The sequence below is a fragment of the Monodelphis domestica genome, chromosome 4 (assembly GCF_027887165.1).
Source record: "Monodelphis domestica isolate mMonDom1 chromosome 4, mMonDom1.pri, whole genome shotgun sequence".
NCBI classification, from domain to species: Eukaryota; Metazoa; Chordata; class Mammalia; order Didelphimorphia; family Didelphidae; genus Monodelphis; species Monodelphis domestica.
Genome location: NC_077230.1, coordinates 58,652,837 through 58,678,322, shown reverse-complemented (window position 1 = coordinate 58,678,322; position 25,486 = coordinate 58,652,837). Strand labels below are relative to the sequence as shown.

At 35.0% G+C, this 25,486-nt stretch overlaps 1 protein-coding gene and 1 long non-coding RNA gene across 11 annotated transcripts in view; one reads left to right on the top strand and one right to left on the bottom strand.

Annotated features, from left to right (window-relative positions):
* LOC103098964 (uncharacterized) overlaps positions 1 to 9,939 on the bottom strand; it is a 47,410-nt gene extending 37,471 nt beyond the window's left edge. The window contains exon 1 of one of the 3 annotated variants that reach the window (XR_008911094.1): positions 9,693 to 9,939. This is a non-coding gene — a long non-coding RNA (uncharacterized LOC103098964). The remainder of the gene's footprint in view (positions 1 to 9,692) is intronic. The other 2 variants (XR_467095.3, XR_008911093.1) reach the window with 2 other exon arrangements.
* SENP7 (SUMO specific peptidase 7) overlaps positions 1 to 25,486 on the top strand; it is a 195,086-nt gene that overhangs the window by 62,171 nt on the left and 107,429 nt on the right. For 4 of the 8 annotated variants that reach the window (XM_016433431.2, XM_007493541.3, XM_056793413.1 and 1 more), the window contains 2 exons: positions 7,072 to 7,269; positions 15,870 to 16,064. The exons of 2 other annotated variants lie outside the window; for them this stretch is intronic. In XM_016433431.2, coding sequence (XP_016288917.1) covers positions 7,072 to 7,269; positions 15,870 to 16,064 — 393 coding nt within the window. The remainder of the gene's footprint in view (positions 1 to 7,071; positions 7,270 to 15,869; positions 16,065 to 25,486) is intronic. 2 more of the 8 variants (XM_056793411.1, XM_007493545.3) reach the window with 1 other exon arrangement.

Genomic DNA, 25,486 nt, shown 5'->3' with positions numbered 1-25,486 from the left:
TGCTCAGGGTCACACAGCTAGGAAGTGTCTGAGGCCAAATTTGAAAGTCACTCTTCTGTTATCAAAAAAATCATTCAATTATTTAATTTAGAATATTTTCCCATGGTTACATGATTCATGTTCTTTTCCTCCCCTTTTCACTCTCCCCTCCCGGAGCCAATGAGCAATTCCACTGGGTTTTACATGTATCATTGTTAAAAACCTGTTTCCATATTATTACTGTTTGTATTAGGGTGATCATTTAAAGTCAAGATCCCTAATCATATCCCCATCGAACCATGTGATCAATCATATGTTTTTCTCCTGTGTTTCTACTTCCACAGTTTTTTCTCTGGATGAATCATTTTCATCTAATACTTCCTTCTTTAGGTTTTAAAGTTAGTGCTCTTTCCTGGTTCTCCTCCTGCCTATCAGACTGACTGCTCATTAGCAGTGTCCTTTATTCAATTTCATCCAGGCCACACTTAACTATGGATGTCCTGTAGGTTTCTTTCCAGGACCCCTTTTTCTTTTCCCTCTATATTACTTCATTTAGTGATCTCATTAGCACTTATGGATTTAATAACTATCTCTATGCTAATTATTCATTTTCAACTCTACTTATTCTAACCCATTCTCTTTGCTGATCTCCAGTCTTTCCTCCACAGCTGTCTATTGGATATCTTAAACAGGATGTCCAGTAGACATCTTAAACTCAACATATCCAAATAGGAATTTATAATCTTCCTTCTCCCCAAACCCTCTTTTATTCCAGATTTGCCAATTACTATTGAAAGCCACTGCCATCCTCCTAGTCTTAGGCTCACAATCTCATAATTCCTCATTATCTCTTATCCCCTCCTCACTCAGAATCCAATGTGTTGCCAAGGCCTGCCAATTTCACCGTTGCAATATCTCTCAAATACACCCCCTTCTTTGCTCTGATACTGCCACCACAGTGGTGCAGTCCCCTCATGCCTGGATTATTTTAGTAGACTGGTGGTTCAACTCCCTGCCACAAGTCTCTTTTCATTACAGTCCATCCTCCATTCAGACTGCCAAAGTGATTTTCCGAAAGTGCAGGTCTGACCTTGTTACGATCTTACCAATGAACTCCAATGACTTCCTTTCAGCTCCAGGATCAAACAAAAAACCTTTTCGATATTTAAAATCCATCCTTCATAATGCAGCCTCTTCCAAACTTTCTAGTTTTCTCACACCTTATTTTCCATCTTTCATTCTACCTCTTGTGATACTGGCCTTGTTTCTGGAACAAGACGTTCTACCATACCTGGCTATACCATTCTTTTCTCATCTTTGCCTCTTGGCTTCCTTGATTTCCTTCAAGTCTCAGCTAAAATTCTACAGGAAATCTCTTCCAAACCCCTTTCCCTCTTAAATCTGATGCCTTTTTTTTTTCTGTTAATTGTTTTTAATTTATCCTTTATACATCTTATGTGGGGTGTGTGTGTATTTATATCTCCTGGAATATAGCTTTAGCTGTTTTCTAGAGGTTTCCCCCATTAGCCTGAGAGCTGCTTAATGGAGCCTTTCTTTTGCTTAGCACAGTGTATGTCTGGCTCTTAATAAATGCTTGCTAAATGATTGACCCCTGGAAACCATATTTTTGTGAGAAAGAACATTGATAAGCTATAGTTCATCCAGAAAAAAATTGAACAGAATGTTTAGGAGAATGGGATGATTTCTATTTAAAGATGTGTGAAAGGATAGTGTTAATGCAGATGGTCATTGCCTTCAAGTCGCTTTAACATTGTTTTTAATAGTGGAAAGTACATTGAATGAAGTCAGAGGATCCAGGTTTGAATCTTGTGTGGCACTGGGCAAACCTCTGAAATTTCTCCAAACTGTCATCTTCTCATCTATAAAAAAGAATGGGTTTAGGTTTTTTTCTAAAGTCCTTTCTAACCCTTGATCTTATGAGATATTTTAAAGGCTTTTGATATTCTTTGATATATATGAAAGAGAGATTGTCTGTTCTGCTTGATCTATAGGGAAGAATAAGGCATGATAGGTGGAAGTTGCAGAGAAGCAAATTTGCTTTTGTATTTAGGAAAAACTTCCCAGTATTGTATTCCCAGTATTCAAAAGAGCTGACATATATTTAATTGCCTTAATATTTCCAAAGCATTTTATATTATCTTCTTTGATCCTAATAACAATCCTCTGCAGTAGAATTGCTACATAGGAATAGGACTTGGATTTGTGATTTCATTGGTATAGGGAACTCCTAGGGGAGGAAATTCCCCTATCAATTTTGTTTGTAGATTGACACTTTCCAGATATACAGTTTTAGGGAATTGCCTAGAGAACTAAGAGATTGTGATTTGTCTGGGTCACTCATCCATTATATATCAGATATGAGACTTGAACCCAAGTCTTCCTGGTTTTGAGGGCAACTCTTTGTTCATTTTGCCATGCTTCCATAGAACTTTTAGAGTTGTCCAAAAATGGAACCAGCTAATTATTGAGGTAGTTATTTCCTACATATTAATGATTTTCAAGTGAAAGTGGTTTGACCATCAGTTGTAGAACTTATAAAAGGGATTCTTACTCAGATAAGGGTTTCAGTAAGTGGCCTCTGGTGTCTTCCTGATCCAAGATTTTCTGATGATGTGATCTTTTTTCTCTTGTTCTTTATCTTTTGAAAATTATGTTGACAACATTGTTGTCAATATTAGAGATAAAGGAAAATGAAACTAACTAGTGTTTTGATGCTGATGAGAGACTGGTTTTCTATTCTGGTATTTGAGATAGCTTTTTCATTTGGGCATCTAACACTCATACTGAGGTGTGGAAGGTCTGTTAGCATCAGTGCTTATCCACTGTAGTAAATATTTAGCATAGTACCTTACATAGAATAGGCACTCAATAAATCCTTGTTGAATGAATCAGTGTATTTTGTGGTTTTGTCATAATTTGTTTAGCTTGTAACAGAAAATGGAATTGATGTTTCATGTGGAATTTGTCAAGTTTCAGCATTATAATCTATTGGTTGTAGTTGCTAAGCAACCAAAACTCCTTTACTGCATACTCTTTTTTTCACCTCTGACTACTGTACCACACTTTTATGTAAAAGCATAGATTATTGGCACTCTGAGGTCTTAGTAGTATTTAGAACTTGGTTGGAGTTTTCTTGTTTTTTTTCCTTTCTTCTTTTTCCAATTCTGCCTTTGTACCAGAGCCCGAGAGTTAATTCAGGAAAAACCTAGAAAGCCCATCAAAGAGTATCTTTTTGTTCCACTAACATATAGACAGCTGTAGTGCAAAAGAAAATCATTCTTATTACCTCAGAATATAAAATACATTTATCTTGCCAACTTGTATTTTTGTTTTAACATTTTTGGCTGTTTCTTGGAGTCGCTGACTTATATTTGGTCTGTTTTCATTTTCAGAAATTCCATTTCTTGAGTAAGCTTTATAACTTTATTTTTAAAGTGTCATTCTCCTTCCATTTATTTTGTTAAGAGCTTTTATTTCATTTTTTACCATTGGTTTTATTTATTCTACATACTCATATAGTCTTTATAGAAAATCAGTTTTTGTTTTGTTTTGTTTTGTTTTTTACTTTGATCATCCTCTTGCAGTTTTTGTGGAGTTACCTACTTCTTCCATGAGGACATCTTTAGATTTTTGATAATTTTTATATTGACTCTTCTTTGATTTATTGATCTTTCCAACTTTAGATTCTGATATGACTTGGTACGAAGGCTGGTTCTGCCTTCTGCTGTACTTTTGAGTGGAGAACAGTCAGCCCTGCTTGGTCTTGCCCTGGGACTGAGTTCCTATGCTAATCTCCATTTCCTAGCTAAATCTTCCCTGGATTTTTGAGTCTCAGGGCTGGATCATCAGAGTGTTCTTTGGTATCTTAGGACAGTGTTAGGGATCTCAGAACCTTTGGGCTCATATTGTCTTGGTCTGAGCAGTGTGAGTCCACATACCAGTTATTACTTTTCTGCTCTTCCAAACTCCTCCAAACTCCTCATCCTGAGGCTTTCTGATACCCCCCTTTTCCCTCTAAGACTACCTTCCATTTATGCCATATATGTATATCCCTTTATGTATATAATTACTCGTGTTTTGCTCTCTCCATTAAAATGTGTTCTTGAGAACGTGGTCTGTGTTTTTTCTTTTATATTCCTGATACTTAGGGAAGTAAGCATACATGAAATTCTTCTTGAATGATGACTGATTAGATGATCCTGTGGAAGGTAAAGTTCTCTAGAAGTTCTTAGTTAGGATGAAGTTGTACTACACAACATAGCAGAAGCTTTTGTTTCTGTTCATTCAGGAAAATAAGTGGATGAAGAGTGTCCTACCTGATGACATGTAGTTGAATAGACAATGCAGAGAGCTTGTCCCTCAGCAGGTGTATCTGAGATGAACAGTATCAGTAGATAATAGATTGGGTCCATGATTAATATGGAAGAGGATAGTAGGCTTTATTGGGAAATTATAGTTTGTTTTAATGACCCCAAAATTCTCAAAGAAGTAAAGCCAATATTTTAGGTGGTTGTGAAACATGAGACACAGTACCTCTAATGAACTGAAATTGAGTATCATGAAGAGGGCAGTGGAGAGGCATGTTGTCTATATATGTAAGTACTCTACAAGGTAGGAAAAGTGAGGAACTTCCCTGGTCCTCAGGAGTAAAGGATGCCATCAGGGAAATGTGTGGTACCCAAAGAAGATGGATTGGTTATATAGTGAAGGTGAAGCATGACAGGTGGGCAGCTTCTACCTCTGTTGACATCCTGGGTACATAAGGAGAAACTGAAAAAGGCCTTCATTGTGTTGGGTAGCCTGTAGTGAACTAATGTTCATATGAACATATATAGAGTCAAATTGGATGGACAGGCATGGATAGGTTACAATTTATATTGTTGGAGAAAATACACCATTGATACCACAGATCATTTAAGTATTTTAGTTTAGACTCCTGTAGAAGAAGTGATATAAGGGATATCACCAAGAGCATATATGATTGGAAAGGGAGATAGGCTGGTGATAAGAATGATGGGCAATAGATGTATGACTTTGATTCACTAGGATTTCTATTGCATTTTGCTTTGAAAAATCTGTGGGAGAACATGGGCAAGAAATTGTGTTGAATTAAACTAGGATAGGTTGCTGTCTATACTGATGGAGGGAAAAGCCACACAGATAAATTTGTTGACAAAATGAAATACTAAGAACGTAGGTGTATAGGCTGATAGTAGGTGATTAACCTCAGTTACTTTTTTTTTTGTGGTGATATCATCTGTGACCATTTCCATTCTTTGGATATAAACAACTGTAAATATTTCACCTATTTTTTAAGAGCAAACTTTAGAAAGGATGCTGAAAGAGCAGTCAGAAAGACTTGAGTTCAAGTTTAGTTTCGCTACATATTTTGATCATTTGGATGCCCCACCTCAAACTAGACATGCCTCAAATTGAGCTCATTATCATTGTTCTTCAGTTTGCTGCTTCTAGCTTCATACATTGTTTCTGAATGTGTCACTACCATTTATTCTTTTTTCCCCTCTCCCCTCCCTAACCCCCCTCCCGCATCTGACGTGCAATTCCATTGACTACCATTTATTCTTAACCTTTGGACTATCTTTATCTTTTTTCTTTTCCCTCCGCAAACCCTTAATCAATGTAGTACTAGACTTAGTTAAGAAACATTTAGATTATTCTGATAGCCTTTCATATTTCCTGTGACTATGCTCTCTCCTTCCAATCACTGACCCTACTGCAAAAATAAAAAAATTAATTTTCTTATACAAGAATCTGGTCATGTTACTCTTTTGTTTGTAAATCTTCCCTGGTTTCTGTTTACTTTCTGAGTAAAGACCAAACCCTTTTGCTGGCATCCAAGGCTGTCTGCAGCATTGTATCATCTTCCATTTCTTCATATTGATACCCTTTATGCACTGTACTCTCTAATCCAATTGGACACCTTTCTATCTTCTGAATATATTCCAATCTTTCATGCTCTTATATCCTTGCTTATGCATTTTTAATGCATGGAATATCCTCCTTTAGTTTCTTTTTATGATGAATTCTTTGAATTCCTATCCATGCTTGAAAGCTCAGATCAAATGTGACTTTCACTTGGAAATCTTTCCTGATCTCTGTTTTTGTAACATACTCTTCCCTCAGACCTCAAATAGCACCTTAGTAATTACCTAGAACAGTTTTGTGTATTGTGTATAATATTGTGTACCATAACTATTATCTATGTTGGCTCTGTGTTCTCTTTTATTATAAGCTCCTTGAAATCTAGGACCATTTCTTCTCTTTATTTTGAATCTCCTTTGTGCCCAGTACAGTACATAGTATGTGAAATATTTATAAATAAATGTTTGTTATGATTACATATATTGAGAGACACTAAAATGATATGCCACTATGCTCATTGTTTTAACAATCTTTTGAAACAAAAAAATGATAAAGCCCCCCCAATTTTTTTTTTAACCCTTACCTTCCGTCTTGGAGTCAATACTGTTTAGTTTAGTTTAGTATTGGCTCCAAGGCAGAAGAGTGGTAAGGGCTAGGCAATGGGGGTCAAGTGACTTGCCCAGGGTCACACAGCTAGGAAGTGTCTGAGGCCAAATTTGAACCTAGGACTTCCTGTCTCCAGGCTTGGTTCTCAATCCACTGAGCTATCCAGCTGCCCCCCCAAATTTTATTTTAAGGAACTTGAGGGAGAATAAAAATTGTGCCTGTTAATGATATTCTCTGAATCGCATTTTTAGTATTACTCTGTGTAAAAAAATTCCCTTTCTAAATAACTGTTTGAATAGGAACTGAAATGAGCTATGGATCTATACTTAGGTTGACTAAGTGTGTAATACCAGACATAAATCTGAAAATAACCTCAGTTAAAGTGCAGTATATGTCAGTTTTGGGGTAGTCTAAGAGTTATTGAGGAAGTGTTTAACTTGGCAATAGTTGGATGCAGTAGTCAAGTAATAAATGAACTGAGATTTCTATCTTGGAGTTCCTAATTCCTCACATTTTGTGTTGAATTTAATGTATTATACAATTATAAGTGCTATATTTATTATGTATTTATATGTACAACAGGCAACTCAAAGTTATGTTGACGAATGTCCTATTGACGGATTCAGGACGAAAATACATTAAGAATCTACCTAGAACTGATGCTAATTTATGTGATACCAAGAAGTTGCAATCAGACTCACTGCCTTCAACATCTGTTGACGGTCTAGAGATACATAAAAAATTAAATCCTCTTCACCAAAGCCTTTATTTATCTGAAAGGTATGTTTTCCAGTAATAATTTTGTTCAACTTGCCCATGCTTGAAATAACTTAGCTTTTTACTCCTAAGTAAAATTGCTTCTTATAGTCTGCTTATACAGATGTACTTTCTTTAAGCAAATCTGATAAATGGAAATGAATTTATTAAATACAAGACTTAGAGGGTGATTTTTAACCTTATAAAAAGGATTCACCACAGAATTCTTTAGAGCTCACATTTCCCAAGTGAATTTTAAATGATTCAGTATACCAAAATTCAGTTTATTATAACTCTTTAGAAATACTTTATTTTTTGTGCATTTGTATATAAAGAAAGGTACATCTGTAGCTGCTTCTAGGCTTTATGTGATGTAGAAAATAAGCTATTTAACATCTAATACTTAACCACGTTTTAAATGCTGCCTAATCAATAACCTTATCATCATCTCTTCACAGTCTGCATGATACCTAATCTGATTATCATCGATGACTTTTCTCTATTTTCTTGGGTTTGTAATCTTTGTTAAAAGAAGATTTTAAAAAACTGTTACATTTATTTTAACTTAAAAAAAACACTACATGATTAAAACAGAATGGTTGGTTTGTTAGAAATTTTCTGGGGGCTCTGGGTCTGAAAACTAGAAATTTAGATGGGGAATTTTCAATCTGTGATGCTATGATCCTCATTTTATATATTTAGGTTTACAAATCCAACATTCTTAAGGCTAATTATTTACTCTTGTGTGATTTTTCTTGGAATTAGAATATTCTCCCACCAGGTAAGTGCTGGTGCTTTAGATATGGGATCCTGTATAGAACATTGTTCTTTAACCTAGATTCAGATTAGAACTGAATTTTCCATTTAGTTATCAATTTTTGTAAAAACTGAACATTTTTTTAAAATAGCAGGACATAAATAGTATTATTAAATAATGTATTTTAAGAAGATATTTGTTTTGAGCAACATTTAAAGAAACAGTTTTCGTAAGGCAACTTTCTTGCTGTGCCTCAACTGTTACCAATTATTATCCAAGCTAATCCTACTTTTTCTCATTAAATTTGAGTAGAGCATTTTTCTCTAAATTAATTTGCATTTGAATTTGGAATCAAGCTTCTCTAGAAATTGATTTTTAGCAAGTGTGGATCAAAATATTCTCTATTAGTTTGTTTTTAATCTCCTGGGTTCTTACTACTTTTCTGTCTGCTAGCACAACTTGATTAGTCTGACACATTTGGATGGATTAAAGAAGGAGCCTTGTAATTTTCTCTGGCCTCTCTGCTTTTTTTTGTTTTTTCTCCTTCAAAGAGCAGATATTACACTTATAGTGTATATAATAGCACTATATATATATATATAATAGCACTATAATAGCACATATCCTTATGATCTTACTTTTTCTTTCCCATTTGGGAGTAAATTTCTATTATCTTTAAAAAAAGAGAAATTCTCCTTAAGGAATCACTGGCTGCTTAGTTGTTAGATGACACATAAATATAATAGAAGGACTTATCTTTGCATTTGGGATGAAATATTTTAAAAATATATCTTGATAGAAGTTCTTTTTCCACTTCTGGCACACATGCAAGCACAATTCATTCACCATTTATTATATACCTACATTATGCAGTGCTAGGTACTGGAAGGAAAAAAAAGTAGGAAATGGGAAATAATTAACAGAGGGAAATTTGAGAAGGTTTTGGGGGGAAGGTGGAATTTTTGGATTTGAAGGAAACTAGGGAAGCCAGGAGGTAGAGATGAAGAAGGAGATAGATGCATGGGGGAACAACCATTGGAAATATCGCAACTGAAACATGGAGTATCTTGATTGAGGAACAGCAAATTGGCCAGGGTCTTTGAATTGTAGGGTGTTTGACAAGGAATAAGATGTCAGAAGACTAGAAATGTGGGAGGGAGAGGAGTCATGTGAAGGACTATGAAGAGAAATGTAGGTTAACATGATGCTATAGAAGTCTGTGCGTGGCAATGGAGGAAGTTTGATCCTTGTTCAGAAAGTAAACAAAAGCCATGGATAATTTTGAACAGAGTGACATGATTAGATCCTTTCATAAGAAAAATTATTCTTGTAACTGCTCCTAATAAATTCTTATTGACTCAGTGATATCTCAATTCCTTAGTTCAGGCCTTTATCACTTTTTTCCTTAGAATATTTTAAGACACTCCCAAGTCGTCTTATTTCTAGCCTATTCTGCTTTATAATATATTCTTCGTATGGCTTCCAAGTTAATGTTCCTGGGACATAAGTATGACCATGTCAATCTTATACTTAAAAAAACTTCAATGACTCACTACCTATTCTAGGGTAAAATTCAAATTTTTTTTAACATGGCATTTAAAGACATCTACAATCATGTTTCCATCTACTTTTCTGAATTTATTTCATCAGTCTCTTTAATGCATTTTGAAATACAGTTAAATTGACTTACCATCCTTCAATAAACTTGACATCTATGTCCCATTCTTGTTTAGGTATGAGTTGAACTAGATTGCCTCTGAGGACCTTTCTAACACTGAAATTCCATGACTCTGTGACCTCATCATATTGACTTTTGGCTTATATTGATTCCCCTTGTTTTTAGTAGATTCATCTAGACAAGAGTAGGAAATGTGTTAGGTAGAATTAGGTAGAAGAATTTAAGAATGTTGGAAATGTTCAGCATTGAGCTCTTTTTGAGCCAAGTTCCATAGACCATTAATTTGTCACAATGGGTCATTTTTAGGGAATTGGGAACCTTATTTCTGAATTGGATCTCTTTTTTAGTCCAAGCCAGAAACTGAGTCAAACATTCTTAAAGTCTACAGAATTTTTGTCTTATTGTCTTGCTCAGGAAGAAAGTTCTCATATTTCAGATGTTGAAGAAATACCTTCTTCAAAACTCCATTTCATAACATCTTTAAATAATTAAGTCAGAAGACCTTTGATTTGTTGATATGGGTACTCTCTTAGTTGATAAAAATCAGATATCTACTCCTTATCGTTCTGGACAATTCTTGCATTTGTCATCCTGTCAATCCATAGCAGAAGTGTCAAATACAGTATTAACATACTATTACAACAATCCCAAATGTGATAGGAACCTGATTAAGATGGAATTAAGAGATATTTAATGAAATAGATAAAAATATAATAAAATATATAACATTTTAAAACTAAGTCAATATGCAGCCTGTTGCCAACCCCTGCCCTACTTCCTTCCACCCCCAAGCAAACAAATATAAAAACTAAAAAACTCCTGAGGTCCAAACCAGATTAAAATGGAATTAATTAGGAATATGTTTAACAAAATATATAAAAATACAGTACAACATGGATAATATTCATTTGTGATTTTCTAAATCAATATGTAGCCCACTGGGATCTATTTCTATTTGAGTTTTACCTCTCTCTTCTTTAAGATCTACTCAGTGTGCTGGAGGTTATCTCTACCCTACCAGCTGAAACCAGGCCTAAAGATATGAACAGTTTTGTGACTTTTGAGGCAGAGTTCCAAATTACTTTTTAGAATGACTGGACCAATTTACAACCACATCAGTGTGCTTAGACCATTTCCTGAGTCTCCATTGCCTATGACCATCATGCATCTCTTCATTGCCCTTTATGTTTCCTGCCATTTTGATTCCTTGGATTTTATATTATTTTGTGATTGACAATATAGTGTTATTGGGATAAAATCTATATTAAGAAGATGATAGAATTTTGTTTCAAGTATCAGCTTGAGATCATTGAAGACCTTGTTCAGTTTTCTCATCTTTGATCTAGCCTATTTTTCCTTTTGTTGAAATTTTGAACTAAGCTATCATTACTTCAGTATATTTATGGACTCAGTATACTTTTCACTCCATTTGATTTTTCATGTGTGCTGTTATGTTGATCTCTTTTGAGTAGCAATGTGATATTACTGAGGAGATCTTGTAAAATATTGGTATCAAACTCAAATAGAAACTGATCCCTGCAGGTGCATATTGACTTGGAAAACCACAGATCAACATTATGCTATATCCTACTTTTATTTATTATGTTAAAATATTCCAATTATATTTAATCTGTTTTGGGCAGGGGATGTGGGCCAAGGGGTCCGTGGACTGCAAAATTTGACAGCTCTGCGCAGAACTCTGGAGTTTCAGTTTAATTTAGTAAGCATTTATTTTTAAAAGTAGTCCATTCCTTCATGAAACATAGAATTTATTGGGAGTGACAGAGTACACTATGTACATGGATAAATATGTATATAGCAGTTTGAAGAAGGAGAGATTACTAACAACTGGATTGGGGGGGGGGGCTTTGAAAAATATAGGAGTGAGATAGTCCCTGACTGAAGGAGTTGAATTCTGATGGTGGAGACAGACTGGTGTTGGGGGGAGTTCTGGTCTAGAAAGAAAAAAAAATAGTGAATGGAATAACAGAATAGTTCATTGACATGCTCTTTAAACAGACAACTGTAGTGTTGATTTCATTACAGTTTTCAGAGCAAATGGCTGCAAAGAGGTTGAGAAGTGAGGTATTACTTTTTGATTAACAGAACAAAGTTATGTCTGTAGTGGCAGTTGTCATTACTGTTATCTGAACTTAACACATTCAGAGAAGACATCATATTGGAGCAGTCTTTAAGTATGTGTTTTATCCTGCAGTTAAATGCTATTCTGTAATCAACTATAGGAACAGTGGGGTTTTATATTCTTTGTACCTTTTAACAGGTTAGGTTGCTGTGATAGTGCAGGAAATTTGTGTGTGAAAGCTTCCCTTTTCCTTTCTTGTATTTCCATCAAGAGTAGCCTTAATAAATTTATACATGTATAATTCTTATTAAGATTTTTATAGAGATGAGAAAGTAGGCATATGATCAGTAGTAGTAGTTACTGGTGCCTTCCCAATTGCTTTTCTTGCTAATTATCCCACCTCTTTTTTTTCTTTCTCCCAACTATATATATATTCCCCTCTCTGACACATACTATACAAATAGCTGGAGGGAAAGTAGGAAGGTCTCCTTGTTAAAGTTGGAACTTTAGGTGAGCTAGAAAGGAAAGTTGAGATTCTAAGAGGCAGAAGTGAGGAAGTAGATATTACAGCCATGTGAGAGAGCCCATATGAAGTTATGGAAGCAGGAGATGGTAATCATATATGATGAGCTAGCAATTGGGTCATATTGGCCAGAACTTAGTGTATGAGGGAGTACAGTGTGAAAAAGGTCTAGAATGATAGGTTGGAGCTAGAATGTGAAGGCTTTTTAAAAAAAATGCTAAATATAGGATTTTGTATTTAATAGGATGCTGCATTTTATCCCTGAAGCAATAAAGGGCCATTGAAGTTTCTTGAGTGGAAGAGTGACATTATCAGACTTAGACTTGAGAAGCCTTTTATTAACTACCCACTGGAAATCTCCACTTGGATGTTTTTGAATCTCAAGCTCAACAAGTCTAAAAGCGATCTTGTTATCCTTCTCCCTAAATTGCTCTTCTTTCTAATTTTCCTTTGTCTAATTTGTCTAATTTCCCACTTTCCCCCTAGTTACACCTGTTCACAAGCTTGTAGGAATCTTTGATACTTCCATCTAATTCTATACATCCAATCAATTGGCAGGTCCTATCAATCCTATCTTTTAAAAAAAATTCTTACCTTCCATCTTATAATCAGTACTATGTATGGCCCAAGGCAAAAGAACAGTAAGGACTAGGCAATGGAAATAAAGTGACTTACTCAAGATCACACTACTAAGATATGTCTGAGGCCATATTTGAGTCCAACACCTCCTCTTTTTAAGCCTACCTCTCAGTCCAGTGAGCCACCTAGCTGCCCCCTAATCCTATCTTTCTGATGGTATAGCAGAAAGAGTGCTGGTCTTAGAAATATTTAGGTTTAATTTAAATCCCACCTAACATGTACTTGATGTGTGGTCCTAGGAAAATTTCTTTATTTGTAACATGGGAATAATATCTGTAGTACCTATATTATAAGGCTCAAAAATATATATAAGGTATTTTGAAAAAATTTAAAGGCCTTATTTATATTTATTATTGTTATAGTCAGTTTTGCTATAATGATTGTTTTGAAACTCAGATTTGTTCCAATATAATTGATATATTAGGGAACAATTTGAGGACAACAGCTTTTGCATTTAATTATGCATGCTTTTATCAGCTGAACTGGGCACAAAAGGCACACCCCCTCAGACATCTACCTCAGTTCATCTCATGTGTTATTCTGCTAGGTTGTATAATTCAACTTTACAATAAACTAACAAGCTTCAATTCTCCCTACACCCACCTCCTCTAGCAAACTTGAGGATTTTCATTGTAAAGTGCCATACTTATTATTTATCTTCTGGTTCAGTTGGAACTGTGGTTGGTGAAGGACTGATCTACTCCTACCCCCTCTTCCACCTTACACTGTGAATAGGCCTAGGCCTGGAGTTTCACCCCAATGAGGGCTGCTTTTTTGTCCCTGAATGATAGATCTTGGCAACAGATTAGATATGGGTGGTGAGAGAGACAGAAGAATGGAGAATGATACCTAAGTTGGGAAACTGTGATTGGGATGATAGTGATATCCTTGATAATTATTGGGAAGTTTGGAAGTGGGGAGATATTTTAGGGAAGTATAATGAGTTCTCTTTTGGATATGTTGAGTTTAAGATGTCTGTGGGCTATAGTTTGAATTATAGTTTGAGATATCCTTAGGCAATGTGAACCTTTGGGTCAATCATTCAATCAATAAACATTTTATTAAGTGCTTACTATAAAAGCTGGGTATACAAGAGGCAAAAGATAGTCCCTTCTTGAGAAGCTCAAAATCTTAATTCGGGAGGGAAAAGCTTGGTAAACTCAGTGGTTTGAGAGCCAGGCCTAAAGACGGGAAGTCCTGGATTCAAATGTGACCTCAGATACTTTCTAGCTTTGTGACCCTAGGCAAGTCACTAAACCCCCATTGCTATTGGGTGAAAGAATATCAGTCAGAGAATATGATGTAAGAAGACTGGAAAGGAAAGATCATGAAGGGCTTTGAGTGCCAAATATAATTTTATATTTGGTCCTGGGGACAATAAGGTGTCATTGGGGTTTATTGAGCTGGGGGTGACATGGTCAGATCTGTGCTGTAGGAAGATCCTTTTGGTGACTGAATAGAGAATGAATTAGAGTAGGGAGAGACTTAGGGTAGGTAGACTCATTAGTAGTCTATTTTCTAGGGGGAGATGATAAGGATCTGCACCAGAGTAATGGCAATGTGGAAGGAGAGAAGGGGGCACACTTGAGAGATGTTGCAAAGCTGAAATCTATAGGCTTTGGATCTTAGGGGTAAGATATGAGCAACTGAGGATAGCTTCTAGGTTTTAAGTCAGAGGATCTGGGAAGATTATGTTGCTTTCTATAATAATAGGGAAGGTAGGAAATGGGGAGGATTTAGAGGAAAGGATAATGAATTCCATTATGGGCATGTCTTTTTAATAAAAAGTCCACAGAATATCCAGTTCCAGATTCTTAAAGGAAGTTGGAGATATGAAATTGGACATCAGCAAGGAGGTTGGGGCAGGATAGGTTGATATGAGAATTATCTGCATAGACAACTTAATTCAGGAGAGCTGATGAGTCCACTAAGTGAAATACTATAGAGGAAGAAGAGAAGAGGGCTCAGGACAGAGACCTGTGCAATCCCCATGGTTTGTGGGCAGGATTTGGATAAGATCCAGCAAAGAAGACTGAGAAGGAATTGTCAGATAGATAGGAGGAGAACCAGGAGGGAGTTAGGTCATGAAAACCTAGAGAAATGAGAGTATGAAGGAAAAGGGTGATTGACTGTGTCAGAAGCTACAGAGAGGTCAAGAATGATGTGCATCAAGAGTAGGTTGCAGAGTTCAAGGGGGGCATGTGTAAGGTACCCTAGAAAGATAGGGGAAGGGATGGGACTAGCTATGAAGAAGTTTGAATGAAAAACAGAAGAGGATTTTATATTTGATCTTGAAAGTAATAGGGAGCCACTGGAGTTTTTTGAGTGGAGGTTGGAGGGGCATAGTCTTGCACTTTAGGAAGTTTACTTACATAACTGAGTAGAGGATGGAAATGGAATGAGGAGAAACTTGTGGTAGTTAAACCAACAATTTGGTTATTGTTTCCCTTCCAAAAATTGTAGTCACCACATATTCAAGCTTAATTATATTAACTATTAGGATTGAAATGCTAGTGATAGCAGTACTAGTCAATTTCTAAATATTGATTTTTAAAATATGAAGCACTACTAATGAAGAAAGGATGGATTTTCTAAAAAAGAAAACATTGAAATTTGGTTTACTTTCTTTATAAGATGCTTTCTACTAAATGCTACCACAGGCCAATGGATAATTTATGTAGCTGCCTTAAGAGGCCAATTATATCTGCAGGGTAAACATGTTACACTGTTTATCCGGGGACAAAAGGCTTCTTAGAAGTTAATGTACATATAGACAATTTTTTCTATCAATTGAGGTTTCTAAGACATGTCACTTCCATTAATTGTTATTTATTTGAGCTGAGAAAAAAATGTGTCTGAATCCAATCTCTTAAAAGTACATAAATGCAATTAAAAGTTCATCTAGCTTTCAGTACAGTACAGTGTGTGTTATTTTGTGTGACAGGCAACCCAAAGTTATATTGATGAATGTCCTGGGAACGGAGTTAGGAAGAAAGTACATAAAGACCCTTCCTCTCACTGAGGCTAATTTGTGTGAAACTGACAACATGCAATCAAATCAACTTCCTTCATCACCTGTTGACAGCCTAGAATCTTGTCAAAAGCTAGAGCCTCAGGAGAGCCCTTTTTTATCTGAAAGGTATGTTTAGTGGTTAATTTTACTCAACGCAGTTATTGTATTTAATCGTAAAACTCCTTTTTCTCCCACAGATATTTAACTCCTCTGAATGGCAGTTGAGAACTTAGAGTGGGGAAATGAGTTAGTTATGTTACCCAGGTGGGAGCACAATTTTCTTCCCATTTGCTTTCACGGCTTTCAAATGCAAAAATTCCCTGACAATTTAAAATTTCAGAAGGCGATTTGCTATTGGGTAATAAATAGAAAGGACCTGATAGAATGATCAGGCTTAGAAGTAGTGTTTGAAATATAAATCTGAAGCTTCCTCTAGATCATTAACTAGGAAAGGAAACAGTTGAATTCAAACAGGGTCCTTGGAATGTAATAACTAAGTACAACCAATATGGGGAAAGGGAGGAGCAGAGGGAAAGGACTGGTTAGCAAATGCTAGAACTTTTACCCATTTATCTGCCCTTTCTTAAGAATTTCTGAAGCCTTCTCATTATACCTTTGTGCTTTCAGACTACAGAGGCTGCAGTTTTCATCTTAAAAATTTATATTGCTAGCTAAGTGATTTCAGAAGAAAATTCTGATTTGCATTTCTCTTAGTGCCTCTTTAAATCTAATTACATTAGTGAATATTTTACTCCCTCCTTATTTTTCAGATTTACTTTTGGCTTTTGACACTTCTAAAAAACCTTTTTGTTACATCTAATTCACTTTTGGCGTTCTTTGCTTTCCATCTGAAGTTTGGGGGAAACTTTTTTTCACTTTGTTTTTGTTTTTAGCTGAATTTTCATAGAAAATTTGAATTTAAAAAAAGAATTGAGTCCCTTTCAAAGTATGTTGAACATTGTATTGGGGCAAAAAAGAACAGTATATTGGGTTTCAGTGGTACCACCATAGTTACCAAGTTGAATATTTGTATTGGAGGATATCAGAAATGTTTATCAAGTGCTAATTAACACTTTTTCCTGTAAAAGTTTTATGTTGAATTACTTTGTCAAGTTATTCAGGCTTTTAACTATTTCCTTCCTCCCTTCCCTTTGTATAGGTACAATGAATACTTTTAGATTTTATTTTAATTTCTTACAAAAAGAGGGAGAAAATTCTTTGCCAATGTCAGAAAGAGTTCAAAGAAAGATGACTTCTTATTGTTTAAATTAGGTTCTTAAAAATGCAGAGTTGTAATAGCAAAATTAACCAATATATCAATTGAAGTTGACAGGACCTAAGAATGCTTGGTTACCTACCACTCCAGTGAAAGGAGAGGAAGGTTTATTTTTTCATCCCTTCTTAGGGGACATTGCTAATTAAGGCTTTTGAGGAAAGCATTTATAATCAATCTGTTTAGTCTTAATTTTTAAAAAATTTTTCCCCCATTTATATTGTTGTAGACATAATGTAGTTTTTTTTATTGGTTCTGCTTACTTCTCTCTTTATCATGTCTTTCCATGCTTCTCTGAATTTTTTGTATTCATTATTATTTATTATAGCACAGAAATTTCTATTAAGCTTTATATGACTTAAATGTCTCATTTCATTCCAGGATCAGACTTTAGCTATTAGAGAGTTGACTTGAATTAGCCCAACCTAGAATAATGTATAAGAATGTTTAGTCTTTTTCCAATCAACTGACATTTACTACATTTCAAATATTAATAAAAATGCTTTTTCTTTATGTTTTACTTACCTGTGGTATAAGTCTAGCAATGACATCTTGTGGTTAGAGTATAAGAACATTTTAGTGTTTCAAATTGCTTTCCAGTGTGGTTGGACTAATTGACACCACCACTAACAAAGGTGTTAATGTATCTTATCTTTCCAAAGTCCCTCCAATATTGTTCTTTTCCCATGTTTTATAATTTTTACCTATTTGATAACTATGAGATGCAGTCTCAGTTATTTTCGTTCGTTTGTTTTTCTCTTATTTGTGATCTGGAATAATCTTTCATGTGGTAAATAATAATTTGCAGTTCTTTTTGAAAATTATGTGTTTATATCATTTGCCTACTTGTCTACTTGGAAATGGTTCTGGTTTTATATAACTATTAGTTCTCTCACTATAGTTTTAGTATTAATCAGTTAGTCATTCAACTAATATTTAGTAAACACTGTATGACCAGCACTATATTAGTTCCCAGGAATATGAAAACAAGTAGAAAGAAACAAGCCTGACTTTCAAGAAACTTATATTCTGTTGGAATACAATACATAAGAGAGCTCAAAAGGGGATTGGTAAAGAAAGTCCTGAGTGTAGCTTGGGTGGAGGTAGCTGATCTGGGTGTACAATAATGTTCCATTACATTCATATAGTTAGTTTAACCATTGCCCATAGGAAGATATCCCCTTTAGTTTCCAGTTTTTGTCTACCAGGAAAAAAAACCTGCTATAAATATCGTTATACATATCAAACCTTTTCTTTCCCATCCTGAATTATAAGATTTGGTTGTGGTATAGCTGGTTTTAATAGTTTGCATTAATTTAGTGATTTTTTTAGAGGCATAGTTCCAAATTACTTCCTGGAATAGCAGAAACAATTGACAGCTCCATCAATAGTGAACTTCTGTTATCACTGTCAGTCTCAGGTGTGAAGTGGAACCTCAAATGCATTTTAATTTACTTCTTTATAATTATTAGTGATGTAGACCTTTCTTTTTTCTTATGATTATTATCCTGAATTTCTCCCTTTGAAATTGCCTAACAGTTATAAAAAGTCAAATCATAAATCAGAGGAATAAGGAAGAAATTATCTTTTGGACATATGGGTAAGGGAAGAGTTCATAGCCAAAACAAGTGATATGATCACAAGATAAAACTGGCATTTTTAATTATGTAAAATTAAAAAAGGCTTTGCACAGACAAATCTAATGTAGTAAAAATTAGAATGAAAATAGGTGACTGGGAAAAATCTTTGCAACAATTTTCTCTGTTAAAGGAACCATTTTCAAGATACATAAAGGAGAGATTCAAATTTATAAGACTGAGAACTGTTTTCTGATAAATGGTCAAAGGACATAAACAAGAAGTTTTCAAAGTCAGCCTTTTATTTTTCACAGACATCTTTTGGGGTTTTATACAGATGAGATAGAATGTAAGATATACTAGAAAATTTAGGTGTCAGATTTGTGCTATGGACTTTGTGGCTGAACCAGATGACAATGTAATTGGAGAATCTTTAACAATCAGTAAGACATAGTTAATGTTAATTTGTGGTTTTCTTAATCAATATGCCCCTCACAGGGAACATTTCTATTTAAGCTTGACACTACAAGTGAATTCTTCATTTTTGTTGTCTTCTAATTAAATTGAGCCTGAAATTCTATAGAAAGTTCACTGTTAATTTTACATTTGAAGACCTTGTCCCTTACATTAGTGTTTGTTTCTTAGAAGGAAGGCTAGAATGAATAACTGACTCAGGACAGCTTGTAAAGTAAAATATTATATAAAAAGATATAAGCACATATTTAGGATATATATATATGTATGTATATATATATACACATATATATATTTAAGAAGAAAAGCAAGCTATCTATGATAGATATCTGCAGTATTATGTACAGCCCTCTCATTTGTTTTCTGTTTGGAAGTATTCATTTTAGTTAATGTTTGTTAAGTTCAGAATTAAAAAAAATTTTAATCGAATTTCCAGTTTTTTCTTTTCTCCCATTATGGTCTTTAGCTGGTCTGACAGTATGAAGCCTTGGAGAATAATTGCTGGGACTCTTTCCATGAATGGCTTTTCTACTCAGTACCAGGAATCTAGCCTTTGACCTGGGTCTTGATAAAATATCCAGGACAGTTTTAATTCCATTTAAGGAAAAGTTAGTCCAATCTTCCTGGCCCAGTCTACATTATATGCCTATATGGAGTATTGTTCATTTCATAACCACATTGGACCCTACCCCCCTGAGAAATGCTTGTTGTAGAGAACACATAGCAAATGCAGATACTTCTTTTTAGATTGGTGTAAATTATTGTTTGAAGCATTTATGTAGCATTAGATTGACCAATGGTCTCTAATATTTCTCAAGTTCGTTAAAAAAATAATGTATTCATTTAAAATAGCTTTTCCCCAAGAAAGCAAGTTCTCACTGCATCCTAAGCTATATAGATATGGATGAGAGAGTTGTTTTAAAAAATGTTTGTGTATAGTAAAAGCAATAAAGATTTAAATATTACTTTAAGATAGCTTTTTGAATTATTTTTTAGTAACTAAGAAAGCAGTGTATTATTTGGTGAAAGGAGTTCACATTGCTATTTTAAATTTCATTAATATAATTTTAGAGATTTTCAGCAGAGGGAGCCCAAAGCTTTAAAATAGAGAATGAAGGGTTTCCAGATTTCATTTTCTCTGTGAGCTTTGTAATTGTTTTCCATTTTTGTGTGGGTTAATTTTCCTTTTATTCTTTTGAAATAGATCATTAGTAGAAGCATGGAAAATGTTTCTGACTTTTAATAGAATATTTATTAACTTTTATTTAAAATAATTTCTAACTGGTATGTTTTTAATTGTAACTTTTAGTCAAATGGATTAATTATAGTATTTCATTTTGAAAAAGTAATACTTAACTCTCAAAGACCAAAAAAATGGTAATATGTTATTAAAATATCATAAAAGAGAACATTCTAGCCCTTGAGGATATTGTTTAGGTTTGTTTTTTGGTCTGTTAGTCTGGAATTCCATAGAATTCCATAGCATTTAAGTTACAAATATAAGAAATGGATTTGTACTCTGAAAATAAAATTCTTGCAGTGGAAATTTGTGCAGTCAATAAAAATTAATAATTAGGCAGACATTTTTATGCTTTATATTATATTATTTTATTTACTCAGTGAGGTTTAATTAATATTTGTACCTTACTTCTCAATGCCTTTACTTGGTTCTCCAGGAGAACTTCATGTGGGCAATGATTTGTTAATGGAAGTTGGGGGAATGATTCTAAAGTATTAGTTCTGTCAGTTGCTATTAAAAATACTTCTTAGATGGACAGATAATTGCATAGGATCATGTGTTTAATGTTGAAAGGTCAGTCAACCCATTAAAAACCAGGATAAGACTAGAGAGCAATTGGCTGGAATCAGCCATTGTGGGAACCATGGTTGATGTCTCTTGATGTCTTCTTATACATAATGGCATCTCAGGTTTCTGCCCCTTAAACTATTGTGCTGGTCCCCTTATGTATTCTGTAACTGTGCCATATCTCACAGCCTAAGCCTACATTTCTGTATTCTGTTTTTACCATACTACGGTCATAAGAAAGCCATTTTTCCTAGAATTTTGAGACCAAATTTTTGTATGAGATCAGATTCTTACATTCCTTACCTCTTATTTCTTAGATCCAACCTTTAGATGTAAACCTTAGACATCATTCCCTGTATTTTTGCTAACAGAGCCTTAGTTACTATATTCACATACCTCAAGCATCTGGGTCCTCTTATGAGGACCACATGCTTAGATATTAGAATCAGCATTTATAGGAAGGGCCACTGACAACAGGCCCCATTTTTCTTCTTCCCTAGTGCTTGGAAGAGAACAAAGTTGTTCTTTGTCATTCAGAAGATTCTTGAGATGCTAGCTCCTATTAAAAGGTGCCATTCTGTGACTAGCAAACTCCCATGTCTTTCTTTCCCAATCCTGATAATGCAGAACTTTTGACTGAGCAAGAATTAGCTTCTCCCCCTTCTACCACTTCCTTTTTCCTCACCCCTGTACATCTCAGCCCTACCCCAGTCCAGCTCTGGCCCATTCATTCCATTGTACACTTGGCAACATCCATTCTATTGTTAATAAACTTCCCTTCATCTTTGACATCTTGTATTCTTTCCATTTTCTAGCACTCATGAAGACCTGACTTGCCCTTGAAGGTATTTCCTTTCTTTGACCATTCTCCTCAGTTCTGAATTTACCTTTCCTCATGACCCCTGCCTGACATGCTGGGTGAAGAAGAGTAGGCACATTCTTTGCTTCCCTCTTATGCTTCCAGACCATCATCACTGAGCAACTTGTTCTCTTTTGAGGTTCCCTCCCTATTCAGATTTATAATCCCATCTAGATCTTGGTGGCAGTTCTCTTTTCACTCCTGGGTCCTTCCTTAAGGCATTTAGCATCTGACTAATAGGAAAGGAGCACTCTCTTACTAGAGGAAGTCTTTATGTGTGTTGACATTCTGTCAAACACTATGGACTCTCAGTTCTTCAATTTCTTTTGCTCTGCTTCCATCATTAAAAAACTCAGAAATTCTGTTGTGTGACAATCTTCAATCAACCCCTATCTCCCTATATTACATTCCTAAATATATTCTTTGCCCTAATTATTGCTTCCATTCTTTTTATCTCTTAGTCCTCTCCCAAGCCTTGCAGCAAATTAACTTTCCTTCCTCTCTAGTCTGATTTTATAGTTAATCAGCTTAATTTTGTTCTGGTCTTTGTTCTTATTCCCTTTTCCCCTTTTGTTCTGTTACCACTCAAATGTTGCCAAACTCCAACTCCATGTTACCCTTATTATCTACTTGTTCCATTCCTGCTCCTTGCTACTGAATGGTGCTGGAAGTCATGAACCATTAGAAGAATCCATAGAGACTTGATAACGAGATCCACTCCAAACCTATGTGATTTCTTACTGTTGCAAGGCAGTCCTTTTACTCTTCCTTAGTTGATTATCTATTGTATTCCTTTTTAGCAGCTTTTCTAAACCTTTTCTCCCCAAACCTTCTACACCACCCTTCCTTCTCTTTCTCTGGGACTCTTTTTCTCATTCTTTTCCCTCTCCCTCCCATCAAAAATTTTTGTTTCATGCCTTAATGAAAAAAATAAGAGGCAGTTCATTCTGAGTTCTTTCTTCCCACTTCTTCATCTCAAAACCCATTGAAATCATTCACCATTTTTTCCTTCTTCTGACAATGAGGTGACCATTTTTTGTGCCAACATTAATCCCTCTTTTTCCTTGTTGCTGATTCCTTTTTTCTTCTCTTATTGTTTACTTGCAAGTTGTTCCTCCTACCTTTAAATTTCTCTCTATATAATGGTTAATTCTGTGTTGCCTACAAACTTGACCAGTCAACTATTATTTAAAAACCTTCACATGACCCTGTCACAACATTGTTCTCAACATCACACTATAGCTCTCCTCTCATTAACAGCCAAAAACTTAGGGGGAAAAGTCGTCTACACTTGTTGACGTTACATTCTTTCCTCTTCATAAATTCCCTAATGTCTGGCATATGAACTCATCACTTAAACAAAATTTCTTTTTTCAAAGTCATGAAAAACTTTTCCTCAATTCTCATCCTTCTTTACTTTTCAGGACTACTTGTCACCTCTGACTCCTCTTCCCTTCTAGATACTTGAACCTCTTCATGACACCCTTTTCCCTGTGTTCTCTTCTTGCCTCTGCTCTTCAAAGGCTGCTTCTTTGCTGGATCATCATCTATTTCCTGCCTTCTATGTGCAAATGTACCCTAAGGAACTAGCCTGGACTTTCTTCTATTTTCTATCTGTACCCTATCTCACAATGATTTTATCAGCTCCCTTGGGTTCAATTATCATCTTTATGCAGATGCCTTGCAAATTTATTTATTGAACCTTAGTCTCTTTCTTAAACTTCAGTTGCATATCACCAACTGCCATGGCCATTACTATATCTTATAGGTATCTCAAAACAAATTTATCTAAAACAATTCATTATCTTTCCACCCAAACTCATGCTTCTTGCTAAGTTCCTTATCTTTTGAGGCTACCACCTTCTTTCTAGAGACCACATTTGCTACCTGAGAGTTGTAGTCTTTGATTCTTCACCCTCTTTTGCTCTTCCCTGAAATAGGTAATGGATAATGGATGTGAAGTAATCATTTTTGGTTGTAATTTTGCTACTCTCTGTGGTTTTCCAGTAGCACCTATTACTTCCATTGTACCAACAGTTCTACAATTCTTAGGAAAACTTTGAAAAGCTGATTTACTGGCTCCAGTTTCAACCAAAAGGTCATAAATCTGGTCTCCAGTAGTCATAGACACATATGTGTTCTACCCTAATCCAATCAATTGCCAAGTCTTACTAATTTTACTTTGACAACATCTGTTGCATCAGATCCTATTCTTTCCATTCCTATTCCAATTCTATTCCTTAACATCTCTGATCTAGATTATAATAAATTTCCTTTATTATAGACTTTCTCCTGTGCTGTTATGGTAGATAGAGCACTATATTTAGAGTCAAGACCTGAATTCAAAATGCTGCCTCAGACATTTATCAGAAATTGTGGCTCTGGTTGAATCACTTAACCTGTCTCAGCCTCTATTTTCCCATCTATGAATTGAGGATAATAATAGCACCTAGCTTGCTAGGTTGTTGTTAGGACTAGATGAGATAACACAGGGAAGGTTAAAACACTATGTTAATTACAGTTATTATTGTTATTATCACATACCACACAGCTGTCAGACTGATGTTCATAAAATAGAGGTCTGACTATATTCATTCCCTTGCCCAAAAAGCTCTGGTGGCTCCCAACTGACCCTGGGACAAAATACAAACTTCTCTATGTTGGCATTTGATGCCCTTTACAATTTAATGCTTACCCACCTTTTAAAGCTTATATATTACACCCCTTCATATACTTTGTGTCCAGCCAAATTGATTTTATTGCCAGCTCTTTACATACACCATCTCATCTTCTATCAACTTGTCTTTGTATAGGTTGTTCCTTATTTCTGGAATGTACTGTACTTCTACCCCTTAGAATCCTTAGCTACCTTAAAAACTCAGTTCAAGTTTCAAAATACAAAAGAGACTTTCCTAATTTCCCTACTCAACTGATAGTTCCATCCTTGCAATTATCCTCTTCCTATTACTTTGTATTTACTTCATATATGTATATATATTCTTATATGAGTGCATGCTATTTCTATTAGAATATAAACCATTTGAAGACAAAAGAGGGACTTTCATTTTTGCCTTTGCAACTATTGTATATAGCATAATAATACTATAACAGTTGTCGTTTAATCAGTGTTTGCCGATTTTGATTTTTTGGATATCATACCTCCGCCCATTACCTTTTATGGCTAATATATTAGTTTTAGGTAGATTTTTTTTCCCTATATGTCATATACTTTGTTAGAAAAGCAGAGCAGGCTAGGGAATAGAGATCCAGCTGGAGTCAACATGCCCTGATTTAAGATCCTGCCTCTGATACTGGCTGTGTAACCCTAGTAAATTACTTAACCTCTTAAGTGTGAGAGATAAAATGCTCTGCTATTCTGAGTTGTAGATCTGAATTGATCCAGGGGGATTTCTTTACCTGGAATTCCTCCCACCAGTGAAATCACAGATCCAGTTAAAAACAGTAACAGCAACAACAAAACATTGTGCAACACTGATATCTTCGTAATCATTGTATGATGTATGCTTAAGCGTATTTTGTAGAACAAAATTTGGGAGG